This window comes from Protomyctophum parallelum, assembly GCF_964188405.1.
Source record: "Protomyctophum parallelum genome assembly, chromosome: 20".
NCBI lineage: Eukaryota > Metazoa > Chordata > Actinopteri > Myctophiformes > Myctophidae > Protomyctophum > Protomyctophum parallelum.
Genome location: NC_139718.1, coordinates 22,964,059 through 22,991,840, shown reverse-complemented (window position 1 = coordinate 22,991,840; position 27,782 = coordinate 22,964,059). Strand labels below are relative to the sequence as shown.

The 27,782-nt window shown below is 41.5% G+C and overlaps 1 protein-coding gene across 1 annotated transcript; it reads right to left on the bottom strand.

The window, feature by feature from the left end:
- Positions 1-102: 102 nt before the first annotated feature.
- Positions 103-26,239, bottom strand: fyna (FYN proto-oncogene, Src family tyrosine kinase a). The gene is made up of 13 exons (XM_083791472.1): positions 26,089-26,239; positions 14,042-14,119; positions 11,407-11,663; positions 9,125-9,221; positions 7,071-7,169; positions 6,727-6,830; positions 6,453-6,602; positions 5,886-6,050; positions 5,287-5,466; positions 4,685-4,761; positions 4,351-4,504; positions 2,658-2,789; positions 103-2,011 (listed from the first exon to the last, which is right to left on the bottom strand). The coding sequence occupies exons 3-13, from the start codon at positions 11,651-11,653 to the stop codon at positions 1,803-1,805; spliced, it is 1,614 nt and encodes a 537-aa protein (XP_083647598.1). The 5' UTR covers positions 11,654-11,663; positions 14,042-14,119; positions 26,089-26,239; the 3' UTR covers positions 103-1,802.
- Positions 26,240-27,782: the final 1,543 nt, after the last annotated feature.

Genomic DNA, 27,782 nt, shown 5'->3' with positions numbered 1-27,782 from the left:
CCATTGAGTCTTGAGATTGACTTCATGTCAGATTCAAATTGAGAGTAAACTGACAACCATGAAAACCACACCTTTTCCACCTAATTCACGTAAACACAAAAATATGATACTAAGATTGTTTATTTTATTTCAAAACCAGTTGTGTACAATTAACAGACAGACAATAAATAATGAAGACCAGAAAATAAAACATACATTTCCTGTATGTACTGAATGAAGTTAAACAAATTGATACAAAACATAATTCTTCCAACTTCCTCAACAAGTAACAGACAAAAACTAAACAAATACTGAGTCCTGTCCTGGAATGTACCATCTCATCCAGAGAGGAAATGTTCAGTACTTCAGGATAATAAGGGGGTGAGTGCTACAGTTCCCTGGAAAAGCCATCATGTACTGTATGTTAAACAACATATAAGCATGGCAGAGAATGTTGAACAAATAAATATTGTGAAATGAACATGTTTGGTCTAATTTTAACATGTTATTTTCAAAAACACATTATGGAGGGAGAAATACAGGTATGCATCCTTATTCCAGTTGTGAAAATGGCAGTTTGTTTGGCCTTAGAAGTAAAAAGATGACATGTATGTTCAAAGCATAATTCTTACACAGCCTGCTGCCATACAATAAGGTAACATACATATTATAATAAGCAGTCCGCCAAACAACAGTTGCTGTTTAGCGGGGCTTGTTCATCCCTCTTTACAACTTCAAGAAGCCATAATGAACTAAAAGTTATACTTTAAGCTGATTTAAATAAAACCATTGGCTGAAGCATGAATACAATGAATGCACTTGGTTATCAGTGCAGATGCCATACAAGTGTGGTGAGGAATCCATGATGCAGTAGGCATTTAGTTAAGTTAAGTGTATAGAAAGCATGAAGGCATTCCTTTACATTATAAGAATATTACATAAAAAGGCAAGAACGGGTGCTATAATACAGCTAGGTTCCTTGAGGATAGCAATATCATTATATTAACCTTGTAAAAAAGGTCAGTGGATTCCCAGAGAAATGTCTGAGATATTCTGGTCCACAATTTCTAACTATTACCATTCCTACAATTGTCACGGTTTGTTACCAACTGTGAGCTTTCTACAAGCCTTAATTCTCAAATTATCTTGACCTTGGATTAAAAAAAATCCACACATTTCCAAAATATCAAAAGTAATATAAAAAAAAAGAAAGACAAAAACAAACAGGGATAAATAAACAAGCAATTTGTATTTACACTAAGTACAGTTTACACAACACATTTCAGCTCTTTCATCCACAGCAGTCATTTTCAATTTCTCTGTCATCATTAAAGCCTGATTTATACTTCTTTGTGCGCTGGTGTTGGAACACTGAAAAAAGCAGATCTACAAGCACTCATGACACACTGTGACACTGACAGGTTGTGGGCTTGTAGATCAGCTTTTTTCTGCACAGACACAAGCATGCAACAAATTATAACAGGGCTCCCCCACCCTCACTTACACAGACCATCCTTTGAATTCAATCAATGGAAATCATCAAGATGGTACCGATGAAGTAGTCGTCGCCTCTGAAAAATCACCCTAACCGTTTAAGTAAACTGGGAAAAAAAACATCCCAAAGGAGAAGTGTGGAAAATGACAAGAGTCTGTCTTCTGTTTTCTTCATCATCACCGTACCCCCATACAAAGCATGGCAAGTCAATCAGTCTTTGAATCATCTGACCAATGCAGGATGACACTGAATTTGTGATGTATGGCCCCCTCTGGTGGCCTGCATATGAATAACAATAACTAATAATCATAGGAGATGCCAGAAGCGCTCAGAGATTGTCGCCTGGCTGGTACTGAGGCTCTGTGGCAGTGAAGTAGTCTTCTAAGAAGGCCTGCAGGTATTCAAATGTGGGCCTCTCCTCTGGGTCTTTCTTCCAGCACTGTACCATCAGCTCATGCAGGGAAATAGGGCAGTCCTGAGGGCAGGGCATCCTGTATCCTCGCTCCACCTGCTCCAGCACTTCACGGTTGTTCATTCCTGTCCAGGTTAACACAGACATGAAGCAGTAAGATGGAAGGCAAATTACAGAGCAAATGCAAACATAAATGATTTCTCCTCACAATGTATAATAAATGCACACATTATTGTTTCACAGGTTGTTCTGAAACAGAATTTTAATGAAAGCATGTTAACACTGTTGACAGTGGACACACCTTTGAACACAAACATATTGACTTTGCAACCTTTTGGGGACATTGCTTTGATTCATATTTATTCAATATAGGACCTTGGCCGGTGCTCTCATTCAATGTCACTTTGACTATATGCATGTACCTCGTGGTACAGAGGTATCTCTAAGTCACTACTTATAGATAAGGATTAGTATTTATTTGTTTCATGCTTGTTTGTGCAATATGTTGTGTATCATTCTTTGTCACAAGGTGGACCACAATGGAAACAAGCTAAGGGTTTTTTGTGTATAGTCCGCATTGGCTTTTCCTGATGATACTTTTTTTAAACTGCCAATAAAGTATTCTATCCATCCATCTCCTCACCCTAACCTTAGTCATAACTGGTCTAACGCTAACAGATGCATAAGGCCAAGTGTAACAAGAAAAAATAAACACACAATGTACTTCCATAATGTGTAGGGTTATAATTTTCAGATATAAAGCCTTCTTACCTGGGTAGGGCACTCTGCCCTTGGTCACCAGCTCTGTCAGAAGGATACCAAATGACCACACATCAGACTTGATGGTGAACTTCCCATACAGCGCTGCCTCAGGGGCAGTCCATTTAATGGGAAACTTTGCACCTGAGAACACATTTAGAATAATCACATGACCTTGTAAGCATATCGGGTTTAAGAATTGACAGCAGCGGGTCTGAAATGTTTATCCAGGCCCAAAACAGAAATAAGTCAAATAATTGCCTCTTTTAAGGAAGGATAAGTAGGGCAGTCTCCACTGTGTCCTATGTTTCTTTGACATCAGCAATTTCATCAGCCCACTGACATAAGGAAATAATAACAACCCATGGGGGGAAAAAGGAACAATTACATTATCTTTTTCCTCCCTCTCAGTATGGGCTCAAAGGGCAAGGCACTGAAGCAGTAAACATTTCAAACACTAACAAAAGAGTGACTCAACATGTTGACAGAATAACAGAGTCTGGACGTTCTCCAGTGTACTCCCAAGTCCCGACTCCCAGCTCACTGACATACTGGGAGGACCAGTCCAATCACCTTCCATTATACAAGATGATTCATTGTGCGTCTCTCTCTCTCTGAAACCAATCCACCAGTGACATCATCGTTAGGCATTATCGTGAAAACGATGGCTTCCATTTTCACATTGCAACTTTTCAGGAATAGAAAGCCGGCAGTTTCTATTAGCTTGGATTCTCCATTGATGATGTCACTGGTGGAACGGGTTTCTGAACTGCCCACAGCCCGCCTATGAGACACAGACCGAGTAGAAACATGTTTTTCTTTTTATACATTTTTTTATCCCACGATTTTGTAACCCATTTTTCACCCCTGTGTCAATTATTTAATGTGATCCTGGGCTATACACACTCTCCGCCAACCTAGTCCCCATATATGGGGGACATGGGGAGAGCAACGGACTTGAACTCATGCTTCCTTCATGCCTGAGTGTCCAAGTTGCTCCTTTACACCTGACAGGGGGGAGTTTCCCTGGTTGAACGTAGCGTGTGGAAGGAACACGTTATTCCAACCAGTTCCGGCGCCCCGGCTGGCCAGGGGGAGGCAGTTTAGAGACCAGGATTACTGCTTGTTTTTTGTGAGGGTACCTACCCTAGGGGACACGGGGAGAACATGCAAACTCCACACAGAAAGCCCCTTTCGCCAACCCCGCCTCGGGTATGGGCACTGATGACGCAGAGGAGGAAACACGCCGCCAGCACCCACAGCGTCCACCGGGGGGAATCGAACCCAGGACCTTCTAGCTGTGAGGCGACAGCACCAACAACTGTGCCACCGTGCCCCCATTTTGCTATTTTATTATGATCATTAGTGAGGACCAATTATATGAAGATAGGTTGAAAAGTGGTGAAGTGGTCCTTCAAGTAGTCACAGAATATTTATCTGCCATTCGATCGATCCCACGGTTGTTGCTAAGACGGCGGCTTTCGCTGTGGTTTTTGTCAAAGCAACCATCCTCTCTTTAGTTTTGGTCGAAAATTGCCAGGAGAAGACATACAGCTGCTTTCCCCAGGAAAATAAACAGGAACCGAATGGCAGAGGAAATCTGGCGATCACGTGATCATTTTCTGCAGTAAATACAAAACAAAGCCAGCAGAGTGCAATAAAATCTATGATCCAGCTCAACAATAAAATACAACTAGTCCATTACCTTGTCTTGCTGTGTATTCGTTGTCCTCGATCAGCCTGGCCAGACCAAAGTCAGCAATTTTACACACTTGACTGTCTCCTACAAGGATGTTGGCAGAACGCAGGTCTCTGTGGATGTAGTTCATCCTCTCAATGTATGCCATGCCTGCTGCTACCTAGATAATGGAGTTGGTATCATTTCAGTATAATTCACATAGATGAAAATAAGTTTGGAAACGGCTGTAGATATGCATCACTGAACTAAAAATGGCGGGCTCTTATAAAATGCATCTCTTGACAGAGACACTGGACATACATTTTCAGTGTGTTAAGGATGATGTTCAACTTCAATGTACCTGAGCTGCCATGTCCACTAGATTTGGAAGCTTAAGACCCCGTCCTTCTCCGTCCTTAAGGAAATCAAGCAAACTTCCTAAGAAAGAAAACGGAGAAAATGGTCAATGTCCTCTTCCACTGCCAGATGTTAACTCTGATTTACAGCAAAACTGACAGCAACTCTAATACATCCATGCAGAAACTATCTTGTAGCAAACATGACATCAATTCTGGGATGCCAATTGCCAACAATTACATCATATTTATCCCGGATATTTATTTTTTAGTTATTGCTGTGTTAACTCTACCATATGTTTAAGATAGATGACTTCTGTCTTGACCACACTATGTGGGTGTGAATGACTGCATAATGAATTGTGTTTCCATTAGTCATGGAGGAAGTGGGAATGAGCCCCACAATGTAATGCAAAATGCAGTGTGTATACTTTGGTTGCATCCATAGCTACTTCACATTATGCACAGAGTGAAATAGAGGCTGGCTTGCGAGACTACATTATGCATAATACTTGGAATGAGTGTGTGTGGGTGTGTGTGTGTGTGTGTGTAAGCTACACACATACTGTAGATGTAGAAGATGCAATATGCTTCCAATGCGCTCTACCTTTGTTCATATACTCAGTGACGATATAGATGGGTTCCTCTGACACCACAGCATATAGCTGGACCAGTTTATCATGTCGAAGTTTCTTCATAATTTGGGCCTCCTCCAGGAAGGACTCAGGAGACATGGTACCTGGTTTCAGAGTCTTCACTGCTACCTTGGTGGTGCCATTCCATGTGCCTGAAAACACCACAACAAGGCAGGAATATTTAGGGACAAATGTTCCTTCAACATATTATTGCAAAGTTTATTTAAACGTATTTTGGCTAAATTCACAGACATGTGAACCACACCACTTAACACAACTTGAAATCACATGGAAAAGTAAATATATCCAATAAACTGGCCCTTAAAAGTTTTATGTCACAGCAGACCAGAAATAATTAAACTCTCCACATATAACTTAACTGAACGGTACAGAGAAACAATTTGTATGTTGTTCAACACATAGACTGTCATGACAAGTCCAGCATTTGAGACCTACAGTATATGTAGTATGTGGCCAGCTTAAGACTTGGAAGAAGGTTCTGATTCTTCCAGAACATTTGTTTTCCAACATTTCTCACAACTGTCCATTCCAAAGCACCACTGATACATACCCATCCAGACCTCTCCAAACTGCCCATTGCCCAGACGCTTGATAAGCTGCAGCGACTCTCGTGGGATCTCCCAAACGTCTTTGGTTTTGACAGACAGGTCAGCCAGACGTGGCATGCCTTTGTGGCATGGGACTATCAGCCTGCAACACAGTCCTGCAGCCCTGGCTAAATTGGAACACAAGGTTTGGATCAACTTGTAGTATGACGCAAGTGTCACAAAATAGTACTTGTTAAAGCAGCAAGCCTTGATTTATGTCCATCGCAGGATCCAAACTCAGAGACCCAGTTTCTACCACTAAGCTACGACTGATGCCCGGTTGGGCAGAGGAGATATTGTGATTTGAGCTGAAGCTCATACTACTAGTCTACATTTCTAAATAGAAGAGCAGGAAGACCACCTCCAACCACTGCAGATGTGTTTTAACTTTTATTGTATACTCTACCATACAGATTGGAACTAAACAAAATCTATCTGTACATGTTTCAGCATAAGTAACAGAACTGCAAATAAAAACCTTTCAGGCAGAACATTTTTGAGCAATCCTTACAATTGCTGTGGAATCTCACCGGAGTAGTGCTGTACCAGCTGCTGTAATGTCTCAAACTGAGCTCGGGTAGTGATGTAATAGCCTCCGCTGTCTAATTTGCGAATCTTGTAGTGTTTCACGTGGTCACCTTTGATATCATCCCAGTCCTGGATGGACAGGGAAAAGGCCCCTAACACATCAAAGAGACACAGAATTACACTGAGAGGAAAATAAACGCCCCAAGTATATATTTATTATTTAAAAAAAGAGAAATTGTCTTGTCAGTGTGTTAAGACACTATTGTGTCTAAGTACCTTTGGTTGTTTCACTCTCACGAATGAGGAACGTGCCTCTGGGGTTCCCATTGGAGAGGAGTTGCCTCTCCGCATCCTTTCGGCCTAGTTTACCAAAATACCAGCTGCAGGAAGGGATGGGAATAATCAAACATTGCTGTTTAAAGTGTTTTGGAAAATGTTGCTCTTTACCATTGTGCCACATTTTACAAGAGGCTACATGACGGCTTCTCAAACATTAGAAGCGATGACATTTTTCCCAGTGATCTTTCAAGCATGTTGAAATGACTAAAGCTAGACGATTAGGTGCGTGTGTATGTATACACACACACACACACACACACACACACAATACTTTTACTCACTCCTCGGCTTGGATAGAGTCCACTGGAGCCACGTAATTACTGGGAATATAACCAGTTCCTCCCGTAGTGAGAGAACGAGCTTCCCACCAGTCACCCTCACTGTCGGAGGCGAAATAGAGGAGAAAGGGGACGGGGGACGGGGGGGAGAAATAAATACATATAAATATATACATACACACACACACACACACACACACACACACACACACACACACACACACACACACTCATTTTACAGACAGGCATAAATATGCACACATAGTACAGATAAGAGCACAAATTCAATGGATGTCCCATGTTGTAAAACATACAGTGACTTTCCTATGCATGACTTCGCAGTGTTTCACAGAATAATCTGTATATAGATAGATATAGATATATAGGACCACAAGAATCATGGTGGCAGGCTGCCTGGAAAACAGCATGCAGTGTGCAGTGCTTTTTTAAGAGGAAATCACAATGGGAAATGGTTTAGCTTGAGAACGGGCATTATCGAATGTAGATACAAGACATGCTGCGTCCGCAAGAGCGGCGACCAAGTGCGACCAGCTACTGAGTTGCCACTGAAGTTTTGTTCAAGCCACATTGTGTAATTGAAAAGGGTAGGGTTAAATAGCACAGGAAAATGGTTAACACAATAATGAGTTATTCTTCCTTTTACAGAACTAGACTGGTGCCCGGCTGTAGAGCGCCGAGTCGGTAACGATGGAAGTTGGAGATCCATGCCCCACCCGGCAATACCCGTTGTACCCGTGTCAGAATACCTGTTCCACTCAGTCCCTTTTATGCCCATATATGGAGATTTCTGTGTCAGGCACACCCAAATATTTGTGTTGTGATGTCAGAAGTTAGAACAGGCCTGCTCTATACTGTATATGGAGATATAAGGGGTGATCATGTCCAGAGCCAGGTCAGAGGCATTTTGTGGCGGTTCTGGACAACCGTGGGTCCGACCGACTCGACACCAGGCAATGGCAATGCACTCTCTGTGGGGGTGTGGAACGCATGTGTCGAATTTGAAGTCGGTGGGGCGTACGTACGCACGCACGCACGCACTCACGCACACAGACTTGGTGCAACAAAATAATTCTTGATTGACACTTTCTAGATCGGATTTTGTTTTGTATAAGACATCACACCACTTCATGTTGTTGGCTTCCATTAAAAATGACTTTTAGCTGCTGTGTACTTAGTGTATATTGTCCTATGTGTATATGTGTATAGGGCATGGGCTGCTAAAAAAACATGTGAAAACTCGTTAGTGAGTTAAAAGAGCTGCTGCAAATGGCTGCGACGACAGCTGTGGGCTTTTTTGTGTATTACTTGGCAGTAACTACAATATAGCGACAAATGTGCCAGTGCAAAAAAAAGAAATAGCCCTCAGCAGTGATATGTGTTTGGCCATGCCAGGCCAACTACAATACACAAACATGTTTATTGTGCTATGGATTTTAGTTGTGCATGATGCGTGAGCGTGCAGCCGCGCACTCTACAGGGAACATTAGCCTGTTGCTTTGTTGGAATTGTCGCTCCTACTGTGAACACAGAGCACAAAAAAGGCATGCATCCTGGGGACATCTCATTTGTCAAAGCACCCGAATCTTAACCACTTGAACCCCACATGCCTATTCTGGGTGGAACATCCACCAAAAATAGCAGATCTACAAGCTCCCAACTTTTTGGCATACAGATTTGGTGGAAGTGATTAAGACTACCTCCACCTCTGTTCAAAGAGTCTGCAAAATTAAACCGGTCAACCATTATTACTGAGAACTGTGACGTGACAGATCTGTCTGGGGTCTAGTATAACCAACAGATCCATACCCTCATTTGTTATTTCTGTGAAGTCAAAGTAATTCTAAATGCAGCTCCCCTTAACATTCAAAACGGTAAAAGAAAAAGAAGAAGAGAGAGAAGAAAAGAGAGAGGAGAGAGCAGAGAGCAGAGAGGAGAGAGGAGAGAGAGAGAGAGAGAGAGAGATATAGAGAAGAAGAAGAAGAAGGAAAAAAAAGCCCCCGCCCTTCATGTTGTCATACAGATGCTTTCATACTTACGTGCTATTAAGGATCTGGAACTTCTCCCCCTTTCTGAAGCTGAGGTCATCTTCAGTCCTGGCTTCATAGTCGTACAGAGCCACAAACAGAGTCACCCCTGCAGGATGCAAATTACAAATGGCTGATAAGCTCTTAGCCGCAATTTGCAACTATAGATTTGTTTATAATGGGATGAATCTAGAGTTGCAATACCCTCCATTGACTCCCTACTACCTATTGCGTTTGCGATCTGCTTGTATTAAACGACGTTAAACTCACCAACATTGCAGCTCTAGACCAAGCTTGAATTATCCTCTTTCAATCTGCCGAGCTTGTTTTTCATAAAAATCCCCCGTAGACATGTTATGAGCTACTTTCTGTCAAGAAATGTGATTTTTTTTTCTAAGTGTTTGGAATCACTCGTTTTTATTAACGAGTCGCGCTGCTGCCTCCTGCATTATGTGCAAATTCAAAACAGGTGGTACACAGGGCCGTTCATTGACTTACTCCAGCACTTAGAAAAAGAATCACCTGCACAGAATTTCTTGGGACGTGGCACATTTATAGTAGGATGGAACTGATTGGCTTCAGAAAGGAATCAGAAAGGGATTTATTTTTTCACCTGAAGGAAAAATCTTCTCTATGAGGGTTTTCTCTTGGTAATATCGGTAGAGGGCGCAGTGGAGTAACTAAAACATGTTTGAGTGGTGCTACCACTCCCTTACGGAGCTAAGCTGTGTGTGGGTGGGTGGGTGCGTCTGAGCACGAAAACAGCACGGTTGTTTTTCACCACCTGTGTGCAACCTACAGTAACACACACAAACACACACATATTAACTGTATATATGGTGATTTCGAGTGTGCCAGTACAGTACAGTGACAGTACAGTACAGTACAGTACAGTAGAGGGACCCCCACACGGTAACTATGTAATTTCTCAACCGTTTTGGACACAGGCGGCTCGCGAGAATCGGGCCGGCACCCTGGGTCTGGAACCCCCCCCCGGTGAAAACAAAATCCTTTTCTGGCCAAAAAGTGCATTTATACGTGTGGTGGAGGGCTCAGAGTGTGTCCATTAAGGAAAGTAGGCTTTCTAGTTACACAACCCGTCTTTGTATTGGTGAGTAGGTAAAACAGTTATTTTTATTTTCGCTACAGAGAGGAGAGGCTGGTCTGCATTTCATGCGAGGCAGGAAGGAAGCCAATCAGTTCCATAGCCTTGGAGGCAAGGCGGCAAGAGCATTAAAAGGACACTTCACCCTTTTTGCAAAAACATATATGTTAATGACGTTTAGAAGATTTAGAACACTTTCCTGGGGGTCTTTATGTGTGTAATGTGTGGTTTTAGAATTTTTTTATTTTAGCAGTGAGCCAGTGTCTCTGATGTCATGGTCACTGGGCTCACTTCCTTCCTGGACTACAATTCCCATAATTGGTGCACTGCTCCTCCTTGTGGATAGGGGCAGGGCTGTCTTACTGAGACAACATGTAGTCCAGGAAGTAAGTGAGCCCCAATGTCCATGACATCAGAGACACTGGGCTCACTGCTAAAATCAAAAAGATCTAAAACCACATATTACACACAAAGACCCCCAGGAAAGTGTTCTAAATCTTCTAAACATCATTAACATATATCTTTTTTGCAAAAAGGGTGAAGTGTCCTTTAAGGCTATGGACCAGAGCTAGACCTTACTGTGAGTATTTTGTTACTATAGTCATCTAGACTTGGATATGAATGCTGCTTCTGACTGCCCTCCTGGAGTTAGGCTATACAGTACAGTATGTTATTCATCCAAGCTGAATACGGACTCCACACATGAGACGCAAGTATGTATCTATGGCTATGCTACCTTCCAAAAAGGCATAGTTTACATTAATTCTGCATATCGTATCTTTGAAATCTGAGTAGGGAACAAAAAACTATCCTTCTGGTCGTCAGATGTGGCTTGCTGAAGACAGACAATAATCTAGGTCACTCTGTTTTCCATTAACTTGCAGCTAGTGGACATTCATCCTGTTTAGCTCCTAGAGCTAGACCGCCACACTTATCTCACACAAGAGAAGATATAAAATATAAACACCCATGTTTCATAATAATTGAAACGAAAATAAGGCTTTTAGGTATCAATGACAACCACACAGTATCCTGAGTGTTACTGTTACTTGATCCATTTGTAACTCTGAGTGTACAGATGGAACCAAAAATGACCCTTCCGGTTTCCGGCTCTCAGAGTTAAATTAACACTGACTTTACTGTGTACTGTATATCATAAATCCATTCACAACCACAAAGAAGCACAAACCTGTTCCTCCCCGGGATCGAAGAGTCCCAGACTGCGACGATGTGTGGACTCCCCCAAACACAGTCACCCCCTGTGTGGGCACGCTGTGGAAGTTGTTGTAGTTGGGGATGGCGGTGACTCCAAAGCTCGGGTACTGCTGCGGCGTGGGATCAGCGCCATAGCGGTACCCCGTGTTTTGTGTAAGGCTGGTCTCTCGTTCATCAGTGAGTTTCGCTGCTTCTTTATCCTTACATTGGACACAGCCCATTCTCTACTGTCTGTGGGCAAGAAGCAAGAGCAGAGAGAGAGAGAGAATATGGAATGAGTTGGTACTGTAGCTTGAAAGCCTAACCCGATTCAAAATTCCATTATTGCTGAATTTCCTTTGAGACTTCTGGTGAGCCTCTAGAAAATGTTATCAATTAGAATTAATTGAAATATGGCATGTTATTAAACTCCTATTGCTAACTATACAGAGAACACTTTATAAAATAGAATGACCGCTGCAGAGTAATGAGTTGTCACTTGGTATAAATTACTTTAGATCTTTGCTCGGGTACTGCTGCGGTGTGGCCATAGCCATAGCGCTGATCCATATGTTTGCTGAACCATATGTAACGTAATGCCTTGTGGGCTTTGTGTTGGAAGTTATCCGATTTTGTTTGTTTGTTTTATGTATTGTTCATTTAGATCCCCATTAGCTGTTGGCACACATGGCAGTTACTCTAACTGGATCCACAAAACTAAAAAACTATATATATATAAACTATACTATACTATATAATATATGTAAACATTGTCCATCCTAACATATACTAATATATAAATAAAATGTGAAAGGTTTAATGCCAACAAGCATAACGCATCCATCCCACTACCCTCTCCTACTCATAACCCTTTCTAACAAGTTACACACAGTATTTTTGTTTATGAGCTGGCATTCACTTTATTTTTGTTTATTTTACAAGGAGCCTCAGCCACACACCCGTCTATACATTAACAACACAGGCCCTAATTTAAAATGCACAGAGAGTCCCATAACAACAGACCACTCCCTGGTTTAGTGCTTAATCTATGTGTGCATTTGATCAAAAATGCTTTCTATAATGGCCGAGGCAATCGGGTTGGCCAATTAAAAGAGCCTTACCATTTTAAAGACCCAGTTAGATTAGTGCACATTCCAGCTCACAGCTCTTTAAGGCCTGGAAGCCAGTGTAGCCGGGTAACATGGCTATTAGGAAAAGGCGGCTCATGGCACTGTTGTCTTTAATCAGCATTAGCAGCCAACAGAATTTTGAGACTGGTAATTGAAAACACACTTGTTTACACTGTGACTGTAGACTGCAGACAGCCACCACTGAGGGCAAACTCTGGCATCGTTGTAGATTAGATCAACCCAGAGGGAAATCATCACACTGTTCTTGACCCCTGCTACACGATGTGTCGGGTTTTCAGTTGAAAATCTGTTATTTTCGTACAGCCAAGTATAAATAAGGTTTCAGAGACCCAGTGAGAGCCATGAGTCTAGGTTGGCTTGTCTGTGCTGGCACATCTGTGTCAAAGCTGTTTTATATGCGAGGTGATAATCTAGAATTAAACAGTTTCAGCACCATGCACATAATCTCAGAAAATCTCTAGTCTCGTTAAATCTGACCAATATCTTACTTATTGAGAATATATTACTTTGATACCTTCAGCTTCACAGAAAGAGACAAAGTTTGAGGGAAAGCGTCTTATATGATAAACAATATATATAATATGCTTCTGAACACAATACGAGGAATATTCCTGTTTCTATTTTTATCTTTTCAAAATGAGATCCATTCCATAATGCTGCTGAATCTCAGTGGAGAGAAGGGACTGTATATGCCTGAATTCCTTCAGGTCTGCTCTCTGTATTTCATTTACTAGCAAGGAACTCAAAACGCCCACACAGAAGAGTGCAAACAGATGTGTCATTTGCTACATAGTACGTACAGTGGCTTACTTACACAACAGGGGACAAGCAATAGTACTACCGGTAGTTGGACTAAACATCACTAAAGGCTATCTTGCAAAAGGAAATTGCTGATCAAGATTAGCTTATAGTCACCCTGTGCATAAAAAGTTGGCTTGCGTCACATTTGCCCCCAGTCATTTTTGTGTCCATTTACTCTTATTTGAAACAGTGCCTTGACTGCCTTCTCTTGAGTAACTGACCAACCCAGCTCAGTGGCAGAAAACAGCATTGAAATTAAATTGATATATATATATATATATATATATATATATATATATAATTATATATATATATATATATATATATATATATATATATATTTTTTTACTAATAGCTCAATTTATGGACCAATGACAAAGCCTCAATTCACTTAAATGTCTCCTCTTCAGAACAGAATAAATACAGAGGAGCCAGCAGCCCAGCACTGCAGAGTTTTTCATCAAAACCATGCATGTTTAATTTCTTGGTGAACGACATCTAAATACCTCTGTTTTGTCAGCCTGTCACAAAGTTAGCTTTAGCAACATTTACATGTTATGCCATCAACAAACTATAACATGAGTCCCCCCAACACGTTGTGATCTTATAGATTAGTCTATTTTCTCTGAATGTTTGCACATGGTTCAATCAACAGCTCAGGGCTGATGTAGTACTCACCTACTGTTTGCTGTGGATTTAGGTGATTCCAGATCTTTATTTGTTCCACATTGCTTTGCAAACAGTGCAATGGTGCCACTGTGGAGGGAAAGAAGATAATGTAATTCATTATACATACATTCACAAGATTAAATGAACCGGTGATAGCATTAGCCTACTGTCTAAGCTTATATCAAAGCACAGATAGAAATATGAGATAAAAGGCTACCTCGCTGGCAATTCATAAGTTAAGTGATCAAATAATGCACTGGCATTTGCTGAACCATAATAGCAGGTAGTGTATTGACTATTGATTATTTTCTTTGGGATTAATCGAATAATCAAGAAGCGTGATATGTACGTACAGTATATCATATTATCGATGTGTGTGTGTGTGTGTGTGTGTGTGTGTGTGTGCACTAATTGATGCAAAAAAATATATTCCAACATTAATTTATTTTGCAATCAACTAAATTGATAACCCATGAGCCGTATTGTATACTTCATGATTGTACGACAGTGTCACACACACTATCAAAAATAGCCAATCTACAAGCTCACAATGCATCACATTGCTATTTTGAAGATCTTTGCCATTTTTTTTAGAAATCTATTAAATCCATTACTTTAATTTAATGTTACACCCCACAAGCAAATAACCCACACTATGAATTCACTTTTATAATACATAGAACATGCTCTTTCTATAATCTTGGATTAGTCAACTGAGGTAAAATATTCAGTGTTCATTCCATTTATAACTCAGAGAGTACAAATGTACACTGAATGGATACATTTGTACACGCTGTTAAATTAACACTGTAACTATGTATTGTGTATTAGCCTCTCCCAAAATGTACAAGGCGAAACAGAAGCCAAGACACTGCATCTATGAATGGGGTGTCCAAACTTTTTTCAAAGGGGGCCATATTAGAAAGTTTTAAAACACCCAACTACATAATGTAGCTTCGGATTTAAACGATTCTATTTAATTATCATCATCCATATTTAATATCAATGGTCTTTTGTCAGTTGGGTGTTGTGAACAAAAAGTGTATTTCAGCCTTATGTCACATTACAAAATGTAACCAAGCAAACAAGGTAAAAAAAACAAATGAGCATTTGCGCCTGTCGTAGACATGCGCAGAGCAAGTTCAGTCAGGGAACCTCAGTCAGCGCGCCGGCCGTTAATTGGGCCACCGCAGCATTCATCCTCCTGCTTGCTTGCTTACTGCTGCTTTTTTGTAAACTGTGCACTGCTGTATACAAAGTGCTCACCCACCTCCACCCCAGCTACCACCTGTCGTTTTGGATCTACTGTTTAGGTACGGGGGATTCAGAGTCCCTATGGTCGGGACTGATGCGCTTGACCTGAGTACCTAAAAAGCAGATCCAATACATCGCCAAACCATAATAAATATATTGCATTGATTATCTTATATTCAATAAATATATATATTACATCCTCCTTGAGTTGTCTGACTGAAACAATAAATACAAGGAACAAGGAACACTGACAAATTATACTCTGGGAAATGCCCAGGTTAAAAAACATTCATGTAAAAATGTCCCATAACGTTGTGAGGGCCGTTCATAATGCAATTCAGGTATGCAGGCCGTATAAAGATTTCCCCCAGGGCCGCATTTGGCCAGCAGGCCGCACTTTGGACACAGCTGATCTATGAGGTCTTTAAGTGACACTTTATGTAGAATCTGAATCAGAAGTCTTTATTGCTATGACATGTAAACATTAGGTTAGGAATTTGGTTTGGTGGACAGCAGAGTGCAGTTTCAACATTTGGACAACAGGACAAGACAGTGCAAAAACAACATATTGCAATGAATAGTGAATAAATATAAAGTGCTCATGTCAGTTCAGAGCACAAGTCAGTCCGGGGGTGGAGGGAGGATAGGAGGGGGTCAGGGGGGACACCAGCAGAATTGAGGAGCCGGGTAGACGTGGGGAAAAAGCTGTTTGAATGTCGGGACTTCATAGTCTTTAGTGACTGCAACCTCCTGCCTGAGGGAAGCGGGACAAAAAGACTGTGGCCTGGGTGTGCAGGGTCAGCCATGATCTTCCTGGCCCTCCTCAAAGCCCTACTCCTAAACAGTTCCTCAAGGGCAGTCAATCACCCTCTCTGCTGATCGTATGACCCGCTGCAGCTTGACCTTTTCCTTGGCCGCTGCAGCGGGGAACCAAGCAGTGATGGCGAGGGTGATGATGGACTATGATGGCAGTGTAGAAATTAACCAGCATGGCCCTTGGGAAGTGGAATTTCCTCAGCTTCAAAAAGTATCTTCTGGGCCTTTTTTGTGAGGGTGTCAATGTTGGGCCCCCACTTCAGGTCCCGAGAGACTGTCACCCCGAAGAATCGGCATGACTCCACTGTGGCGACTGGAGTGCCTCCCAATATGATGGGATGGGGAGGGGCCGGGGTCCTCCTGAAGTCCACAATCAGCTCCACCGTCTTGAGAGCATTTAGCTCTAAGTTGTTCTGGGTGTACCAGGTCAGCAGCAAGCAAGTCGATCTCACTCCTGTAGGCAGACTCATCCCCCCTGGAGATGAGCCCTACCAGGGTAGTGTCGTCTGCAAACTTCAGAAGTTGCACCGACTGGTGGCTGGAGGTGCAGCAGTTGGTGTAGAGCAGGGGTGTCAAACTGGTGATCCGCGGGCCGCATCGTCTTATGCGGCCTCAAGCAAAAAACAACAAAAAAAAACATTTATTTTTTATTTTTATAGCTAAAATATAGGCTAATAAGTAAGGCTGCATGATATATCGAACATCAGCTTCATCAGAGTGGAGAATATAAGTATAAATCAAGTTGAGCAAAGCCACTCTTCTCTGCCCCTCTCTCTAAGACACAGTTAACGATCGCTTGTTAAGTGCCTGCCAGACAGACAATCAGATGAAATGAAGGCAGGTGTAGAGTAGAGTGTAGACTAGTGAACTGAACATGTTCTCTTTATATCAAGTACTTCATACCAGCCCCTTATGAAACTACTTCTCCCCAAATCCAAATGGATTTCATTTTCCATCCTGAATGGCAGTAACTAGCATACAATGAGAACTGAGAAGATCTCCACAAAGGTTTACTCATCAAAACTGATTATAAAACTGTAACCATCAAAGCATGCACTCAACATATAATGGTTATGTGACCATGGCATGTGCATAATATAAAATCTTATGAGTTGTATCTGATATTGATTAATATGGGGGGGTGGGTTCAATGAATCGATTATTAATCGGCAGAGCTGTCGACTATTTTCAACATATTCCCCAATTTCCACTGAGATTATGGGGTGAATGAATGTGGCCAGACCCATCTTCTCTTTCTGTCATAGTGACATTGTCCTGCATCAGATCATGTCCAAATCAGGTTCTCCAATCTCCAGTAGCCTCTTCAGTTTTTTTAAGATACGGAGCTATGTGTGTGGCTGGCTGGGTCTGAGCACTATGTGTGTGTGTGTGTGTGTGGCTGGCTGGCTGGCTGGGTCTGAGCATACATAGACAGATAGATAGATAGATTATAGCAGTGACTGACTGAGACATCGAGCGTGCGTGCTCAACTGGTTGTGGCCCCCATCAAGTGACCTTTTGACCAATGCGGCCCTCGCCCCAAGTTGAGTTCGACACCCCTGGTGTAGAGGGAAAACAGAAGGGGAGACAGGACACGGCCCCGGGGGGTGGACACAGTAGCAGAGGGGGCAGACTGTTTTTCAAATTTGTTTTATGCAGTAAAACTTGTTCAGCTCATTGGCAAAGAGAGTGTTATCCGTGGTCTGAGGGGGTTTCGGTTTATAGTTTGTTATTTGTTTAAGGCCCTTCCAGACAGAGGCAGCGTTTCCATCTGAGAGTTGTTGTTTCAGTTTCTCAGAGCAACGATGTTTTTCCTTCTTAAAGGAGAATTCCATGCTAGAAGGCTTTCTTACCTTTATTTGTAGTTGTTACGTCCCCACCAAAGAGGTACAGGTGTTATGTTGTGCAAAAGCTCCTTATTGGCTATTTGCCCTACCATAAGCCCTAAATGAATTGCATTGAATGGGGCTATGGGGTGTAATAATGGGGCTATAATGTAAATAATATCCCAAGCGGCACAGTTTACTACTTATTTAGATGGAAATAAGCAAATTAGCACCATAGCCCCATTCAATTCAATGCAATTCATTGAGCGCTTACGGTAGGGGAAATAGCCAATAAAAAACAAAAAAACACCTGGACCATTTTGGTTGGGACGTAACAACTACAAAGAAAGGTAAAAAAGCCTTCTAGCATTCTCCTTTAATAGCTGCCTCACTCAAACTTGTACCTGGCCTCTCTAAACCTGCTCTTGTCTCCCCTCCGCCGGGCATCCTCCTTCTCCAACGTCAACCTTCTGAGTTGGGCGGTGAACCAGGGTTATCATTGTTGTAACTGACCCTGGTCCGAGTTGGAACACAAACTTCCTCACAATAGCTGACGAATGACAATACGGTGTCAGTGTATGCATCCAAGTTGTTTCCAGCCTGAGCAAAGTGAGCATACCCCGGGCCTCGTCGCAGCCAGCCCGCTCCAACCAGGCACTGGTTCTCTCCTTGTTCTGTACGACTTCACCTCAGGCTTTGACAGTTTTAGTCTCTGTCTGTAGGATGGGATCAAATGGACAATGTTGTGGTCAGATTTGCCCAGTGCAGCTGGCCAGTAGCCAGTAGCCAGAAAGAACGATGAACAAGATACTGACTTTATGTTCTGTGTAACAGTGTTTTGAGGTAGATACTCTTTCAATAGATTATCTGGTCTAAGTAGCATAGAGAAAGAAAGAAACTAGCAACTGGTGTTGAAATAGTAGCATAATATAGGAGTCATGGCCCCTACACACTGTAGGAGTTTTAAAGTTGTCGGCGAGTCATCAGATCATTATGTATTTCACACTACAGGAATCTTTTTTTTTTAATCGACTGTCATTGGCTTTCACTCTAACCGATTGATAGCCAACTTCGGCATCACACACTGCAAGAGTTCACCAAGATGCGATCCAGACCCATACATAGGCAGGCTACATGATACATCCTTTGTTTTTTATTCCAATTCATTTTGACATCATACGTGCAGGGTGCCATGAAGCGCGAGACCCGAAACCGACACAGGACGCCTGACTCTCTCTCTCTCTCTCTCTCTCTCTCTCTCTGCATGCACACACACACACAGGACATGAGGGCGAAATGTTTGTGCTATAGCGAGGCAGGATGTTAAATCTTGATTTTCATTAAATAATTCTCTGTCTCTCTCCACACACACACACACACACACACACACACACACACACACAACGATGCGGTTTATCAACATTATTCAATGTTGGGCTCATATAATATAGCTACTATATACGACACAGGGATTTACCCAAGGAATAAAGGTTACCGGTATATATATTATATAGAGCCAAATATCAAACCTGCTAGATATTCAGAATCGGTCGGGAAGGTGTCGGCGAGCGCTTTTATCGGCACTGGATCTTCTCGATCAAAGCCCGATCTTGCGTCAGATTGGGAGTTTGAATGAGCATAACAGATTTCAAGAGCCACATTGTAATCAATGATGATTACACAGTAATTTAACTGTGAGAATATACAAATGTAACCAAATGGATTTGGTTACATTTGTACTCTCTCAGAATTACAAATGAATACATAAACACTGAGGATGTTACTGTGCTGTGGTTCCTGATGAAGCTGTTTTCTAATCATTCACAGATTTCAACTGTCTACGATCCCAAAATAAACTAGAACTGCACTCTGTCGAGTGCATACTTGCTTGTTGCACACTAGTAGGCCATAAATGGCCAACTAGTGCGCAAGCAGAGCGCGCAAGTCCTTTTGACCGCTGTAAACTGTCAAATCTCAGTATCTCTGTGAAGGAACGTTTGAAATGATTAATGTTTAGATGTAACTATTTGCTACCTACCTACTTTATGCATATAAACACCTAGTATTATTAAGTATGGTTCAAGTTTCTATCTATATAAGAAATACTGTTTTATCGTTGTAGATATATTCTGGATCCCTTTTCAGTTTTTCAGAGACAAATAAATCATTGATGTGTTGAAAAAAAAGGTATATAAACTGAATTAAAATATGTTATACAGTATAATTTTTCTGTAAACGGTGGAATCTCAATATCTCTGTGAAGGAACGTTTGAAATGTCTAATTATTAGGTGTAACTATTTGCTACCTATCTACTTTATGCATGTAAACACCTAGAAAAAAAAAGTATATAAGCAAATCTGTGCCTGGTTTGCTGGGACCAAATGACCACAAATTACCATATTTCTTACGTCATCATTAAGAGCTAGTCATACATATACACACCACGTACTCTGGTCCCAGCAGATCAGGCACAATTTGCTATTTTATTTTTTACTGATTATGTATATAGTATACGTATGACTAGCTCTAAATGATGACGCAAGAAATATATATAGTATATATATAGTATATAGGCATATACTATATACGTATACATATATACTCTATACTCTATCTATACTGTATAAAGTGTGTAGTTGTAAGTTGATTAGCGGTATACTGTGGTTACTTTGCGCCAAAAACTGTGACAGCTGTTCTGCCATTTGATGTTTATGCAAGAAAACAGCAAATCTGTGCCTGGTTTGCTGGGACCAAATGACCACAAATGACCATATTTCTTACGTCATCATTAAGAGCTAGTCATACACATACACACCACGTACTCTGGTCCCAGCAGATCAGGCACAATTTGCTATCTCATTTTTACTGATTATATAGTATATGTATGACTAGCTCTAGATGATGACGTAAGAGATATGGTCATTTGTGGTCATTTGGTCCCAGCAAAACAGGCACAGATTTGATGTTTTTCTGCATAAACATCGAATGGCGGAACAGCTGTCACGACGGAGGAGACCGGGCGAAAACATTACTTGCGCGCACTGCCTGCGCAAGTAATAACATTGGTGAATAACTTTTATGGTGGATACTAGTATCGGAAATTGCACTGCATCAAGGGCTATTCCTAGAGGAAATAGAGACTAAATTACTGGAGCTGTGACATCACCATGTTGCCTGTGGGGATTATGAAAAGCTTTCTGCTCTAAAGTAACATGGCCTGGTACTGATGAAGCTTAGAATTATACCCATAGCCTTTTTGCTGCATAGAATCTGGAGCACTGTTTAGTGTTTACTACATGTACGGTCCATTGTGGTATTGTTGTGTTGGCGCAGGGTATTAGCTAAAAATATATTTGCATATGCATGTCTCTTTTTGTTTTAGTCATTGTCTCCTCCAGGCAGAAGGCGTGGCTGAGACTATGCTTTCGCCCTTGTCCGTCTACGTCACCACGTGTGTGTATGCGTGTCTTTCTGTCTGTCCGTCCTTCTGTGTTTACACAGCTAATCTCAGGCACCGTTGGCCCGATCGTCGTGAAACTGTGCAAAAGCTACAAAGCTACAAAAACATTGAGCTGGTTTCAACTACAAAGCTACAAATATGCTGTGTAGCTTTGCATCTTTGTATCTGCCCGTGTGAACACAGTATTAAAGCTGCGTTCACGTTAAAGCTCAACTCTATATACTCTCATATGCACTCAAGAGTTAAAACTCAATTCCATAACACAGGGATGGAGTGATCGGCCATCTTGGAATCAGAACATTCCAAAAGGTAACAGGTTTGATTCCCAGCACCACCAAGTGTTGACGTGTCCTTGAGCAAGACACTGAACCCCTAACTGCTCCCGATGAGCAGGTTAGTACTAGCCTTGTATGATTTCCTCCGCCATCGGTGTGTGAATGGGTGAATGTGAAGTACATTGTAATGTAAAACGCTTTTGAGAAAATCGCTACACTATATAAAATGCAGTCCAGTCCATATTATCTCATATAAAAAAGCTCAATTCCATATACTCTCATATACTCAAGAATTCAAACTCAATTCCATATACGCTCATTACTACGCTGCAATCAATCAACTTTTATGACCTACCCGAGATTCAAACATGGCATACAATTCTCAATGGAATGGTAGGGAGAGCACTTCCAACCCCTGGAGATGTAGTTACAGTATATATTACCAGTAAGACGCCCTGAGGGCGAGAAGTGCACGCATCCGCCTGGGTGACGGGCGGCAGACTGCTGGGCGAGCGCTGGTGCTTTGGCATTGCGGGGTCAGATCAACATATGGAATTAATTCTGTACTAAAATGTCAAAAAAGGAAGGACGGGTGGGGTAGGATCAACATCAACATACTGTATGGAATGTCAGAACAGGTCAGCTCCATATATGGAGATCTAAGGGTTTGATCTACGGTCGCAATTAACATACATACTATAACAATACAAAGACAGGCAACTTAACCACTTAAAACCTCTATACTTAGTAAACTAATACTTATTTGACTAATGCTTTTTTCCCTCCTCTACACAAATCCATAGCCAAAAATAGCAGATTTTCAATGTGACGCATTGTGAGCTTGTAGAGCTGCTATCTTCACCAAATGTTCCCCCCAGAAAGTGATGCTAGGGTTCAAGTAGTTAAGAGCCTTGTGGCTAATTATCTCTGGCAAAGCAGGACAAAGATTATTGTTTTCTGTTCTATTTAATTCTATATTCATTTTATAACTGATTATCTGAAAATCTGTTATAATCGGCTACCAAGAGAACACAGTTGCATGATAGATTTAAAGCAGTTATTTTCCTGCCAAGACAGACAAATAAGGAGTAGAAGAAGGACCAGTCGACATACAGTACTGACATTGACAGACATATTGTCCTTGTCGTGCTCAGTGCTTGACCCAAGGCTTTCCCAAAAAAGATGATGTCATCAGAGCCAGTGGGGGAGAGACTCTTGTCTGGGTATCGCATGACGACCACCTCGGCCTACAAGAACACTTGTCATGCTATTTTCAGACACAAATGAACAGCTTGCCTGTGAGAGGAGTCAGAGGACCAAGCTGGCGTGATGAACTGTCCAATGGGGACACTATTGTAACTACATAATGTGGTGTAAAAGTTAATAGCATGAGGCAGTGAGAGGGGGGGGAGAGAGAGAGAGAGAGAGAGAGAGAGAGAGAGAGAGAGAGAGAGAGAGAGAGAGAGAGAGAGAGAGAGAGAGAGAGAGAGAGACAGAGACAGAGACAGAGACAGAGACAGAGACAGAGACAGAGACAGAGAAGCACTTGAATTTCACACTCACACATAATTAGGCAAACAGGCTTTGCCTTAAACAGGTTGACACAAAAATAATATTCAAATTCAATCCCCACAGATGATTTTTGAAACTTTTTCACTGACTTGGTTAAGTCCCTTGGGCAAAACCTCTTAGATCCCTTGATGGTGGAAGTTATTGCAGGAAGTTAGAAGATTTAAAGTAAACCACTGAACTAATAATACTCTCCTAAAGTAATTGGATGAATTTAGATCCACATCAGTCACAGTGAGCACAATAGCAAATTAGTTTCAAGAAATGGAAGGCTTTATCGTAATGCCTAGAACAGCATATGCCTTAATCGTCCAGGCAGGGAGCCATAATGAGATCGCACGCAAAGAGCGCAATCAGGAGATCAATATGTTGAATTAAAGGGACAAACATGTCAGGGTCATGCAGTGTCACACACAAGCATAACATAGGAGCACACTGGCCACCATATGAATATAGTCAACAGAATTTGGTCAATCCAGAATATATACATCTTGTTGATTCTACAATCTACAACCTATTAAACTGAAGCTGCATTAATTAGTTTGCATTGTAAACCAAGGTCAAAACTCCTACAGTCCTCCTACTTAAAGGTATATTCAGTGATTTCACTCAAAAAACCTTAGGTTTCGTTTTTGGCTGTGGGACCCAGCCTTTCATCCAATCAGGATAGAGAGTCAAAAACGAAACCTAAGGTTTTTTGACCCCCAGGGGTTAACTGGGGACAGGGAGGAACTCCTCATATGGCCAGCACACTCTATAGTAGGGAGGATTATCACAACAAAACAAAAAAATAAGTGATATTTGAATTAAGTGAAATCACTGAATATACCTTTAACATTGGTGATGCAAAGAATTCAGCATATGTCATTATTAGGCAAGGGAAAAAGAAAAGAAAGGTCACAAATACCAGATCTACAATCATGCTTTGCATCGTGATGCATTGGGAACTTAAAAAATTTATAGGGCATAAGTGGTTAAACTTGCCAATAAAGGGTTGTTTTCAGCTGTGTGCCCTTTAAATGACACTGAACACCTACTTACTATAGTTTCTGTACAGCCTGACAGACAAACTGTTCCTTGTGTCCCATTCTCTAGATAGATACAATATTTGCTTGTCTTCAACAACTGAGTTCATTCAGTGTAATCAACAACAAGACAATAACCACATTTCACTAGCCCACAACATTATCTAACAATGAAATGTAGTGTTAGACTTTCAAAGCATTCTCTGAGTAGTGAATGAAGGGGTAGTTAGAAATCCTGCAGCTGGGCCTCAGGTTTAAGTGCAGGTTTAGTCTAACTGTGTTGCAGTGTCACACTGTTCCTTATTAAGTGAGTTGAGTCATGTTAGCTGTTAAATCACTAAATCCATTCTATGGTATTAGTCTAAGTCTGTTCTATGTGGCTTGTGACCAGGAGCTGAACATTGTTAAAAAGGGAGAAAGACATCTCAAAACAAGATGGACTAACTTGTTCATTCCAAACTGCTACAGTACAGTAGCAGATCAGTTCCTTATTAGTGATGATTCTGGATGTTAGTCGACGACACTCAACAGTTGGGTGAGATTGTTCTTTCCAGATCTCTTGCCAGTGCAGGGTAATGGTCAAAGTAAGAATCCACTGGAAATTATGATGTGCTAGGCCTACAGTATGCGAGTCTGGAGAGTTTTTGGTGAAAACAAAGAATAATGCTTAGGTTGATGGAAAAGTGTAAACAGAGGCATCAGAGCTATCTGCAACAGATTTGGTTAGTGTGGCATGGCCATTTGTAATCTGAAACAATAACAAGCCGACATAATTTAACTACAAAACTAATTATGTGACTATAGTTGATTACAAAACGAATATGGGCTTAAGTTACAGGCATACAAATATCAACTAAACCCTTACTAAGACAAATATGCTGTTATCAAACTGTTATATAACTGTTATCAAAACATATTTTATATCCTTGTCCACATGCAAGTCTCCTATGTCTCTCAAGAAGGTTTAAGTCTAGAGGCCCAAGATGAGCGTATCTGGGGAAAATGGTTCCATGGTTCATGGAGCATAATATGCAATGAACTCCACTCCATTCATCCAAACATGATATATATCACGCACGTTACTGTAAATGTGCTGTCAACAGTCATTCACATAGCCTACCGTGAGCAGAATGGAACTATATGAGCTTGTGGAGGATAATGTGGCATATTGGCAAATAAGTCTAATGTAAACTTCATGGTACAGACTTACACAGCAATTATCACTGAATAGATTAAGAAAAACCTACGAACCTACAGGATGCTGCAACATAACAAATAGCCTACTGTGGGGTTTTTATTTTATTTTATTACAAGATGGATGCTCACGTACATATCCAGACACATTAACGGACTACTGCAACTTCAATTAGATAATGAATATTGTACTGACTGTTGCAGAAAGTGCAATAGCTAAGGGGGCATATCACACTTATTTTTGAACGAATCAATAGCAAGCATTGTAGCCTCCTAGGCCATCGCAGCGTTCAGTTTTGTGCATAGCAGCACAACACACTGGAAAGCTATTCTGCAGAGCCTAGATCCCTGGTGCTGCAACAGAGGAGCTCCCAATCACAGCATTGCAAAACATCACCCAGAATTACGAGTTCCTTTCTTTTCTTCTATATTACTACTACTACTCCACTAGCCAAGGCATGTTTTCCCTGAAATAAACTAGCGGGCATCTAATAGTGCATGTGAAGAAGCCGCTGGCTAGAGCGCAGCGCCAAACTGTTATTTATCACCTTTCCCGAAATGAATTCATCTCGCAGTCTACAGCGCAAGGGACGAGGCGGGTGCACCAACGAAATTCAATACAAAAAACGTGCTTACCATGGATAAATCTGACTAATCCATCGGATTTCCCAGGGGACTGACGCAGGAAACGCACCGTTATTGTTCTACTTTCTTTTGGTATTTGTTATTCTTACATTGAGAAAATAACAGTGGCATATCAGTCCTACTCGCGATTCACGAGCCCGTGTCGCCGTGCGTACAGATGATGATGGCGTAGAGCTGATGCGGATTCGCACAGAACGGAGCTTTGATTGGCACCAGTTTCGGCCAATCAGATGTTACAATGTTCATCAGTCACATCCTCTTCTTGGAGTCTGAAAAACACAACAGGCCCGGCTGCACCCATTCCCTGGCAATATAACAGCACAGCAGGCTTGGTTTCTGACGTCTACATCTTTCTCTGAGGTCTAATTCTCTGATTTATGGGCTAGTCGATTGAATGTAGCCTATTAGAGAATTGTTCAAATTATTGTTATTTATTGTTATTACTTATTATACTTAAGTTTCGGATCATCCATCGCCTTGAACGCCTTAGGACAGGCCCAAGTGGCCCTATCATTACACACAGGCCATGCAGGGAGCAGACTCAGCAGAGACATTGAGTTTAAAGGGAATATTATTTTAAATGTATCTTAAATTGCATTGCAAATCTTTGCCTGGAAAGGAGCCATCTTAGGTGGTTCAGGCATCTGGTTAGGATGCCTCTCGGATGTCTCCCTAGGGAGGTCCTCGAGGCACGTCCCATGTCCCCACACTGGGAGGAGACCCCGTGGCAGTACGATATATAATACAAGAGAATGACAGCTTGGCACACACGACAGTAACTTTTATTTTTGGCAAAAAACTTTTTTTTTGCAAACTAATATTGTTTATGCCGTTGGCCTGTTTATGTGTAAACTTGAAATAATATATACTATATAATAAATACTTTTTGAAATGTCTATGAGGAGGAATCAGGGAATCATTTCCTAGGCCCTGGTAAGGGGCGGGACTGCAACGCGCTATAGAGATTATACTGTGTAACGATTTACGGGATTCTTTGACAGAATCTGGAGGAGTAACAGCAAATTAAATGTTTTACAAAAGTCGACCGTTCTGGAAAATTAGGGGCAGAGGTTCATCGTTGGCATCCAGGGAGTGTGCGTGCAAAATTTGGCATCGACCAGGGGCCCGTTCCACGAAACTTGGATTAGAGATTAAGATGGGCTTTAACCATAGACTGTAAAAAATATGGACAAAGCGTTCCCCGGGTCTAACATGAACGTAAAATGAAGCCTGTAATAATATGCTAATTCCTGATGTAAGTCGCCATCTTTGGTACCAGCTGGCCATTGGCTGGCTCCGTTTTGTATACCAGCTGGTCATTGGCTGCCCAGACAACGAGGCGGGACTTCCCCCCTTCTTCTCCGTTGGTTTTTATTTTGACTCGAGTGGGAGGGGAATCCCGATCATAGACTGTAATGGTAGCCACGCCCCTCAGAACATACGCGATGGTTTTTTTTCTTTATGGTCATTTTTTTAATTAATGGGACCATAATTTTCCAAAAAGAATATTATGACATTAGAAATGAGACTTTAAACTAGTGACTGGAAGAAGAAAGTATTCATGACCATGTTTATTAAGGTAATACAGTCTAGGTGAAGTTGGGCCAAAATACATGGGCCTCTATGGAGCTATGGGGCTTTTTGGGTCCGGTCCAGCGCCACAACAGGCCATTATATGAACTACC

Excerpts from the sequence above, each read along its gene's own strand:
- fyna (XM_083791472.1), bottom strand. The coding sequence starts at position 11,653 with ATGGGCTGTGTCCAATGTAAGGATAAAGAAGCAGCGAAACTCACTGAT. Across the intron at positions 9,222-11,406 it reads TCGATCCCGGGGAGGAACAG|GGGTGACTCTGTTTGTGGCT; the intron begins GTTTGTGCTTCT and ends TGCATCCTGCAG. Across the intron at positions 7,170-9,124 it reads TTCCAGATCCTTAATAGCAC|TGAGGGTGACTGGTGGGAAG; the intron begins GTAAGTATGAAA and ends CGCCTCCGACAG.